General features: G+C 42.4%; 1 protein-coding gene across 1 annotated transcript; it reads right to left on the bottom strand.

Moving 5' to 3' along the window:
- Positions 1-1438: 1438 nt before the first annotated feature.
- rpl19 (ribosomal protein L19) lies at positions 1439-4085 on the bottom strand. Its single transcript, XM_015948860.3, has 6 exons — positions 3906-4085; positions 3458-3564; positions 2364-2486; positions 2167-2287; positions 1862-1972; positions 1439-1632 (listed from the first exon to the last, which is right to left on the bottom strand). The coding sequence occupies exons 1-6, from the start codon at positions 3908-3910 to the stop codon at positions 1509-1511; spliced, it is 591 nt and encodes a 196-aa protein (XP_015804346.1). The 5' UTR covers positions 3911-4085; the 3' UTR covers positions 1439-1508.
- Positions 4086-10001: the final 5916 nt, after the last annotated feature.

Genomic DNA, 10001 nt, shown 5'->3' with positions numbered 1-10001 from the left:
GTTGGTTTTCTCATACCAGTGTCAGCCACTAGGAGACAAGCTTTTAAAATGGTGCAGATTTACATTCAGGACAGCTGGCGAGAAGATTCAATGCAGGAAATCTAAACCTCAACGGTTTTAAGTTGGTTTTTCATCAAATTGTTTAATAACTGGTTATAAATGAGTCATTCACTCACGTTTATTTTTTATTCACAGAATGTCGCCCGTGATGTTTAGAGCCTTTTTTCAGCTGAGTTGTCAAGCCAGTGCACTGAAAAATGTCACATCTGTGCACTGACAAGTTAAGGAAAGTTGAATCCATAAATCTTTCAAATGCTGAAGCAGAGAAAACATCTAGAGAATGCAGGAACTACTAAAATTGGGTTAAGAACTGTCCAACACATTAAAAACTGGGAGGATAGTGGGGACCCGTATCTTCGAGGAAGAAAAGGGCAAGAACGAAATCCTGAAGGATCTTGATCAGCGATCAATTGAACATTCGGTGAAATCAGATAGAAGAAAAACAGCATCTCAGATATATGTTTAGCAGTTAAAAATGAGAGCATTTCCCCACGTACAACACAAATGGTAAATGGCTTGTATTTGATATAGCGCCTTCTAGTCCTGGAACCCCCCAAGGCGCTTTACAACACAATCATTCACCCATTCACACACTGGTGGGGATGAACTACTATGTAGCCACAGCTGCCCTGGGGCGCACTGACAGAGGCGAGGCTGCCGAGCACTGGCGCCACCGGTCCCTCCGACCACCACCAGCAGGCAATGTGTGTTAAGTGTCTTGCCCAAGGACACGACAGTGACAGACTGAGTGGGGCTCGAATCTGCAACCTTCCGATTACAGGGCGAGCGCTTAACTCCTGTGCCACTGTCGCCCCTAACAAAGGGAACTGGAGGGGCTGGGACTGGACAGCTGTGCAGCCATGAGAAAACCACTCATCAGTGAGGATAGCCAGAAAAAAAAGGCTTAAGTTTGTTAGGGAGTGTAAAGATTGGACTCTGGAGCAACAGAAGGACATGTGGTCTGAATCCAGATGGACCCTGTTCCAGAGTGATAGCGCATCAGGGTAAGAAGAGAGGCAGATGAAGTGATGTATCCATCATGCCTAGTGCCTACTGCTCAAGCCTTTGGAGGCAGTGCTATGATCTGGGGTTGCTGCAGTTGGTCAGGTCTAGGTTCAGCAACAGGATGTGCTCCAGGAATGAGGTCAGCTGACTAGCTTCATACATAAAATAATTGTCTTCCTTTACATTAATATCCTTACTTTTCATTCAGTAGAACTGTCAGTGTGGTTTTAAAGATCTTTTTTCCCACCTGCTGAGTTTCGACTGTAGGCTTCAGTCTTCCTCAGAGCTTCATCCAACTTTCTGCTGTCGTGTAAAATTACCTGATCTAAACCCGTGGATCGCTGCTGATGAGGGAAAAAAACAAAAGACTATGTGTCTTTATATACACTTTTATTGTCGGCACTTGACAGGTGGCACAGTCAGGCTGGACTAAAAGAAGCAGATTACTTCTTGGTCTCCTCCTCTTTGGACAGATTCTTGATAATCTCCTCCTTCTTGGCCTGGAGACGCTCTTCTCTGCGCTTACGAGCCTCCTTCGTCTTGGAGCGACGAGCTTCAGCCTGATCACTGCAGACAGGGCGAGACGATCAGTTTCATACAGCGTTGTGTCGCTTCTTCAATGTGATCAGACTTTAGAAACTTCAACAGCTGTTTTATCTTAAAGTTGTAGAATAAAATATAACGTAGCCCAAAAGGTTTCCAGTCGACAAGCATGAATATGATTAGAAACAAACAAAAATGTCTGACAATTACACGTCAAAGAGCCAGAAACAAACACTTCAGAGTGAGCACTTACGCCAGGAGCTTCTTGCGGGCCTTGTCTGCCTTCAGCTTGTGAATGTGCTCCATAAGGATACGCTTGTTCTTGAAGACGTTACCTTTGGCCTTCAGGTAGAGGCTGTGGTACCTGAGTAGGTGGAAAAAAAGAGAAATACGCTCCTAAATTACAAGGATACTCAAATGTTGTATTACTACATAACAGGAATATCACTAAACTAATTTTATAAGTTATAAAATGTACATTTAAAAAGACTAAAATGCAAATAAACTACTATCTAATATTCTTGGTTTTTACAATTACTAACAAATGGTCAAACCTACATGTGCCTGTCGATTTTCTTGGCCTCCCTGTAGCGACGCAGCAGACGACGCAGGATCCTCATGCGCCGCATCCAGCACAGCTTCTCTGGCATACGGGCATTAGCGGTACCCTTCCTCTTACCTGGAAACACAAGATGCACCATCAAACAAACGGACTGCATCCACTACCTCTCCCGCAAACAAAAGCTTTTACGCACCTGTTCCCATGTGCCTTCCCTTGCGGCGTGCCAGTGTGTTCTTGCGGCAGCGGGCCCTGGAGTGGACTGTAACTGGTTTACGAATGATCAGACCATCCTTCACCAGTTTACGGATCTGCTGACCTGAAATCAAAAGAAAACTAAGAGCAGATGGACTAAATGCACTCAGTTTCACAGATCAGTTGGGCAAACAATGTTCTAGCACGAGGACAAGCTCTTCAGCAACAGAAAAACATTGACAAGTTAACTTTAACTTGTTTAAAATAATTTGATTCCCAGGGTTTCTATGCAATTTGTTCTTCTGCAGCATGAGTTTAGAGTGCCTCCTATGATGCTAAATTTACAAAATGCAACTAGACTCCTTCAATCACTTTAAAAAGCACGTAAACATACAGAATAACAACTCCTGCCAAAGCTATTAGGCGTCCAGGCTGACTTCAGGTCACGGCATCAGTTAACTTATCTTTCACATGTATAATTATTTCTAATTAAACTCCACGTTTGATCAGACCAGTTAACAGAATCTAAACTTTCACAATAACACTGAACCGCCACAAAATCAACCCATGTTTCTAACACATTTTCCAAATTCAAGCATTGCGATGAGTTTAAGAGTTTGGGGACATTTTACACGTGTATGAACAGAACATATGTGCAAAACTACCATTTCTCTCCCTTGGCTTTTGAAAGTGTTGATCAATTTAAATCTGTTGTTTACGCCCCTTCAAAGCTTTGAAACCATGAGCTTCTATAGTTTAAAAAATATTATTCAAATGTATTAAATGTGTTTACTAGACTTTTGTCCTTCCCATCTGGGATATCCTGGTGTGATCAGAGACAGAAATCTGCTAACACGCCACCCGGGCACTTCCCTGCATCCCATGAAGTACAGGCGTTTGTAAAGACACTGGTGGTTTCAACATTACAGGCCATTATGGCGAGCAGCAAAGCTGTGACTCTCCTGTTAAATATTTAGTTTGAACACGTTTTCAAACAAACTCTTGGACAGAGACGACTACTGTGGACCACCCTATCGGTAACTGGTAGTCATCCACTGGTTACCAAACCACAGGACTAGTGAATGATCAGCTTACGGGAGTTGGCGTTAGCGATCTCGTTAGTCTCGTTGGGGTCCAGCCAGACCTTCTTCTTGCCGCAGCGCAGGACGCTGGAGGCCAGCCTCTTCTGGAGCCTGAGCATGCTGCCGAACGAAAAGAAACTCACTTATTATTATTCAAGGCTAGAACCCTGCTTATGAAATACAACAACAATAAACAGTGTGCGGTATTCGGAGATATTAAACCACTATAACAGTAACAATGGCTAGTAGATGTTAGCCGAGGAGCTAACATGGCCTCTCCGTCTGCTACATCGTGGTGCCGACAAACAATAATGCGAAGGATTTGGCTTTAAAATCGTGTTCAGTTTAGAAGATACTGATACATTTTAAACTCTAGTTTTTTAAACACAATTCTAAGTGATTATCTCTGTGTTTCCACTGTTAAATTGTGACTTTTATTTCGCCATCGTCAGTGATCCTACCTCATGGCTGCTACTTCAATAGGAAAAGGAAGGCTAGAGAGACTGTGCGGAAGCTACCATTTTCACAGGAGAATCCACCTTCAAGCAACACAAGTACTCAGATGAAATCATGAAAACCTCCACTATTGTTGCTTTCATAATTTAGCAGTACAAATAAATACTGAATTTTAACGAGTTGAGGGGTTTCATGTTCGCTAAAAAGAAAGCTTTTAGGAAGATTTTCAACATTTCGCTTGCCCCACCCCTAAAATAATGGTACCAACCAGTTATTTCGTGCTGCATTGTGGGTGAAGTGGTACGAGAAAAGTATTTTTATGTTTGAACACGAGAGGGCGGTGTTGAAACAATTTCAAAAAGATGGCTATTCTGTGACGATTGCTGTTTATTTATTTATTTTATTGGGGGGGGGGGGGACTTTTTCATTTACAAACAACATGAAATAAATTCCTTTGTTTGACATTTCCAAGGATCAGGTGCGAAGAATAACAAGAGACTTTGCATAGAAAGCAAAGAATATTTGTGAAAGAAATGACTAAACAAACAAAAAAAAAGAGACAAAGAGCTGTGTTTTCAAATCATACTTTTCAAAAAGATTAAGGAGTTTCATTGCGTGTTTACTTTTCATAAAGTTAAGGGCTTTGGAGAAAGAAATGCACTCGTTATGAAATGTATAGAATCTAGGCTTCAATTTTCCAAATCTTCATGAATTAGATTTAATGTAGGAATAGGGATGGCTCGTATTATAGAAGCTAATGAATTCTGATCAACTGTAATATTATATTTGTAACAGAAATTCTCATGGGTCATCACATGCCCATCTTTATCAGTCAAATGAATTAGGGCCCAAATATGTCCATCCAGTCCTTCTTATATAATGACTTATTTTTAATTGTAATATATCTATTGTTCCAAATCGGCGTGTTGTGTGGAGTGAAATTATGGTTGTATAAAAGTTTCCAATATAAAAGGACTTGCTGATGGAACCGGGATAATTTGATCGGAAGTTTTTTAATATTGAAATCGCATTTTAACAAAAGGTCAATGCCTCCAAACTTTTTGAAGATTTCCCCGGGATATGATACCAGAAGCTTTTATTGTTAAAGATGGATTTTAACCAGTTAATTTTCAGTGTTCCATCAATGATCTCAAAGTCAATAGCTTGTAGTCCACCATCTTTATATTCTTTGGTCATTTCTGCTCTCTTGATATAGTGCATTATTTTCTCCATATATAATCAAAGTTGATTTGGTTGATCTTTTTAATGGCTCTGTTAGGAATGGTCAGTGAATATGCTGGGTAGATACATCTAGATATGCTCTCCATTTTAGTGAGAAAAACACTCCCAAGTAAACTAATGTCTCTCAACAACCAGGAGTTCAGTTTAGTTTGACACTCTGCTATTGATCTCCATATATTCAAGTTTTCCCTTTCAGTTGGGTCTTTGGATATATGCATTCCTAAGTATTTTACCGTTGACTTAATAGGAATGTTATATGCTTCTATTAAATCAATTTGATGAACTGGCATTAACTCGCATTTTTTAAAATTAACCCTTTGATGTATAATGGTCACTACAGTGGACAGGTACTCAAAATTTTTATTTCTTCATTTTTGCTATTAAGCACAGCTGTTGAAGACTTTATTGCATGTGAGCCCCTCCATTTGGACTTCAGTAAGTCAAGCCACCATATTTCATGTTCAGAATGCACGTTGTCCACTGAGATGGACATGTAATAAGTTATTTGTAAATTAACAAAATGGTACAAAAAATATTTGCTAACATTTGTTTCATTCACACCTAAAGATGAATGTTACGTCCCAGGCTGTCTAGGGAGCCTGGGGTAACAATGAGGACGCATGTTCTCGTGGTAAACGTAACAAAACAACATTTATTTACATAAATATAAACTCAAAACACAGATTAACAAGACACATCAGCAGCGACGCAAAACGAGTAACAACTAAACTCTCATATTAACCAAATTAATACAAAAACACCACGAAAGACCATCACGATTTCCCTTTTACTGAGTGATGTCTTAATAAAAGCAAGCGAAGGGGTAAAGTATCCTTTACCCCTAAAAGGCGAACGGTTAAACACAGAGAGTTAAGCTCTCAAAGTTGTTACATAAAACTTAAAACCAAAAGCTGCTGAGGAGACAACAGACCAGAGAGAACCTCCCTGGCCTGCCGCTCCCTGAACTGAGGGCTGGCTGACTTTTATGCTGCTGGTCATCAGGATCAGCTGGGAGGATCTAACCGGGAGGCAATCTAGTGAGATTGGAGCCAGGTGCTGCATCTCCTCTCTCACACACACACAGGGAAAAACACAAATGGCTCTGAGCCATAACACTTCCCCTCTAAAAAGGATAATTAAGGTTTACACTTAATTATACTATATCACAATATCCCCCCCTACATACGGTGCCAGCCCACGCAACCCCTGGTTCTGAAATTCCCTTGGTGGAACAACAGCGGGAAGGTGACAAATCGGCGCTGGGTTGATGGTGCGGACTCGACCATGCCAAAAGTCCCACATCCACTGATCACGCAGGGTCCAGCCGAACTCTCGATGGTGATTCACTGTCTGCTCGCTCAGTTCCCCCAGACAGGATTCCATCAAAGTCTTTAACACAAAGAATAAGTCCACAGTGAGAAGATAACAATTCTGACCTCCTTGTTCCAGAGTTGTTAGGCAGGCTTCCACAGCAGGAGTGTTCCATCTGTGAAAGCGGGGGGGGGGGGGGGGGGGGGGGGAAGACAACGGAGCGACCACCTGGCCACTGGAGTAGCGTCCCAGTCAGACGTGCCATACCAAGTGGGTTCCTCTCACCCACTGAAGAGCGATTCCTCTGATGATCCATCCTTTAGATCCATCGTCCAGGGCACAACTGAAGAGTCACCTCCCCCCTTGCACACCATGCACCACCAAGGTGTTCAGAACAGAGCTGCTGTGAACTATTCCAAAAGCCAAATGTAAGTAATAACAGTAAGCCCGAGAACATGCGTCCAAGTAAGGTTTGGGATCAAAAATCCCGGACGAGCCCCCCGTTTGTTACGTCCCAGGCTGTCTAGGGAGCCTGGGGTAACAATGAGGACGCATGTTCTCGTGGTAAACGTAACAAAACAACATTTATTTACATAAATATAAACTCAAAACACAGATTAACAAGACACATCAGCAGCGACGCAAAACGAGTAACAACTAAACTCTCATATTAACCAAATTAATACAAAAACACCACGAAAGACCATCACGATTTCCCTTTTACTGAGTGATGTCTTAATAAAAGCAAGCGAAGGGGTAAAGTATCCTTTACCCCTAAAAGGCGAACGGTTAAACACAAAGAGTTAAGCTCTCAAAGTTGTTACATAAAACTTAAAACCAAAAGCTGCTGAGGAGACAACAGACCAGAGAGAACCTCCCTGGCCTGCCGCTCCCTGAACTGAGGGCTGGCTGACTTTTATGCTGCTGGTCATCAGGATCAGCTGGGAGGATCTAACCGGGAGGCAATCTAGTGAGATTGGAGCCAGGTGCTGCATCTCCTCTCTCACACACACACAGGGAAAAACACAAATGGCTCTGAGCCATAACAATGAATGAAAAAAATTGTTTAAAAAATCATGGTTGAAGATTTCATAATTCATGCATCAGAGGGTTAAGATTGAGTCCGGAGGCCTGGGAGAACACGTTAGTCTCTGTAAGATGTTTCATAAAAATAGTTGTGTCGTCTGCAAGTTGGCTAATGATTACAGGTAATCCCACAACATTCAAGGAAGTAATAGCTGAATTTTTAATAAAGATAGAAAGCATTTCTGTAGCAATTATAAAGAGAAAGGTAGAGATAGGGCACCCTTGTTTAACCCCTCTTTTAATATCAAATCGTGGTGACGTTCCATTTGTTAATGAAATAGAGCTATTTGCATTATCATACAGAGACTCAATGGTGGCACAGAATTTGTTTCTAAAGCCTAACTGTTTTAAACATTGAAAGATAAAGGGATGTTCAATAGAATCAAAGGCTTTATGAAAGTCGAGAAATAAAATAAAACCGTCATCATCAATTAAGTGACTATAGTCTAGGACAGACCTGGGCATTTTACGGCCCGCGGGCCACATCCGGCCCTTTGGTTGACTTTGACCGGCCCGCGTAAGGTTAATTGGAAATTACAAAATAAATGTATTTTCTCATTTTACCTCATGCATGGGCTAAGGCTGCATTGCTTTTATTTTGAAGTTGTATTTTACGTGCACAATGACGCAATACGTATAGCAACAAGTACCCGCGGTTGACATGGTGATTGTAGCCTGAGAAATGTCCGCTCATGCAAAAAAAAAAAAAAAAAAAGAAAGATGCCGAATGCAGGATTTTCAACAAAAATTGGACTGCTAAGTATTTTTTTTTACTGAAGTCGGAGGTAAAACCGTGTGTTTGGTTTGCGGGGAGGAGATTGCCGTGTTTAAGGACTACAATTTGAGTCGGCATTACGACAAGAAACACTCGGAAAAATACAAGAACTTGTCTGATGCTGAGAGGGCACGGACATCCGAAGCTTTGCTAGCAAAGTTGCAAAAGCAGCAAGGCTTTTTTACTAAGCTTCACACATCCAGGGATGCAGCAACCAGGACCAGCTTTGTGATATCCCACAAAATAGCTAAAAACAGCGAACCGTGACCAGGAGGATCGAGGACATTGCGGGGAACCTGGAGCTTCAGCTGCAACGTGAAGTGGCAAGTTTTGACTTTTTCTCATTAGACGGGAGCTGTGATGTCCGGGACACAGCCCAGCTGCTCGTATTTGTCCGGGGGATAACGGACTTCAAGCTCACAGAGGAGCGGGCAGCAATGCGGTCGATGAGAGGGACAACGACAGAGAGTGATCTTTTTAAGCCGGGCGTACACTGTGCGACTTTTTCACTTTTTTGAGCCGATTTTCCAGTCGTGCGAGAAGCCACGACATCGGGGCGAGTTTTGCGCCGAGCGGTCGTGTAGTGTACAGGGGGTTACGAGAGGCGATTAACACCACGTGACCAGCCGCTGATCAGCAGTCGTGAGGTCGCACTCTGGTGTGTTTAATATTTCGCTCGTCCCTCGTGAGGGTATCGCACTGTTGAAGCGGCGCTGCGAGCAGCTACGATCCAAAAAGTATCAGAACCACTCACGGCGCATGCGCGCGCAATCCTGCATCAACGCTTGTCGCTCGCTATTTCCCTAATAACACACGCTGTTCGTTTTTGTTTCTACACGTTTTTTTTACTCACAAAGATTGTCAAGAAAGTGTGTTTGTCGTGTTCATGTCAAATTAAACTGATCACAAAACACAGATTTACTTTCTTTATTTCGTTTTCCTCATCCAACCCCCATAAATCCCTGTGTGTCCTCCAGCAGCACTCCCGAAGGACAACAGGCAAAACAAGACAAAAAAGTCTAACGTGTTGAGTAAAAACTGCTATTTTTAGCACATTTTTAGGGCCGACATGTTGCTACCAGACGTACAGTGTGAGCAGTCAGGTCGCATGCGAGAACTGGGTCGTACAGTGTGAGCGCATGACTCGTGAGATCTGCTCTGCGGGGAAGTCGTACAGTTTGAGCTGAAGCTGAGTGCTGCGAGTGAAAAAGTCGCACAGTGTACGTCCGGCTTTACAGGGAAAAATGTCGGACTTTTGAAACGCATGCAAGATAAAGTGACAGAAATCGATGCAGATCAAAAATAGGTGTTTTTGCATTGTATTATACACCAACATGTGTTGTGCAAGTCAGTGCTAAAAATCAACCATGTTACTGATGTTGTTACTAAAATAATAAACTTCATCAGGGCGCGGGCGATGAATCACAGACAGTTTGTGGCTCTTGTGGAGGACTCCACACAGCTGTCAGATGGCTCAGCCTGGGGAAAGTGCTGAAGAGGGTTTGGGACTCGAAAGCAGAGATTCAGGATCTCTGCTGGATTTCTACTCTTCTCTTAAGGAGGATTTTCCAAACCTGAAGAGACATGCTCAGAAGATGTTGGTTCTCTTCAGCTCTACCTACATTTGTGAACAAACATTTTCAATGATGAAGTTTACAAAATCCAGGTAAAGATCCTCTCTCACTGA

The sequence above is a fragment of the Nothobranchius furzeri genome, chromosome 5 (genome assembly GCF_043380555.1).
Source record: "Nothobranchius furzeri strain GRZ-AD chromosome 5, NfurGRZ-RIMD1, whole genome shotgun sequence".
In the NCBI taxonomy this organism is placed as follows: Eukaryota; Metazoa; Chordata; class Actinopteri; order Cyprinodontiformes; family Nothobranchiidae; genus Nothobranchius; species Nothobranchius furzeri.
This window is presented reverse-complemented; position numbering and strand designations above follow the sequence as displayed.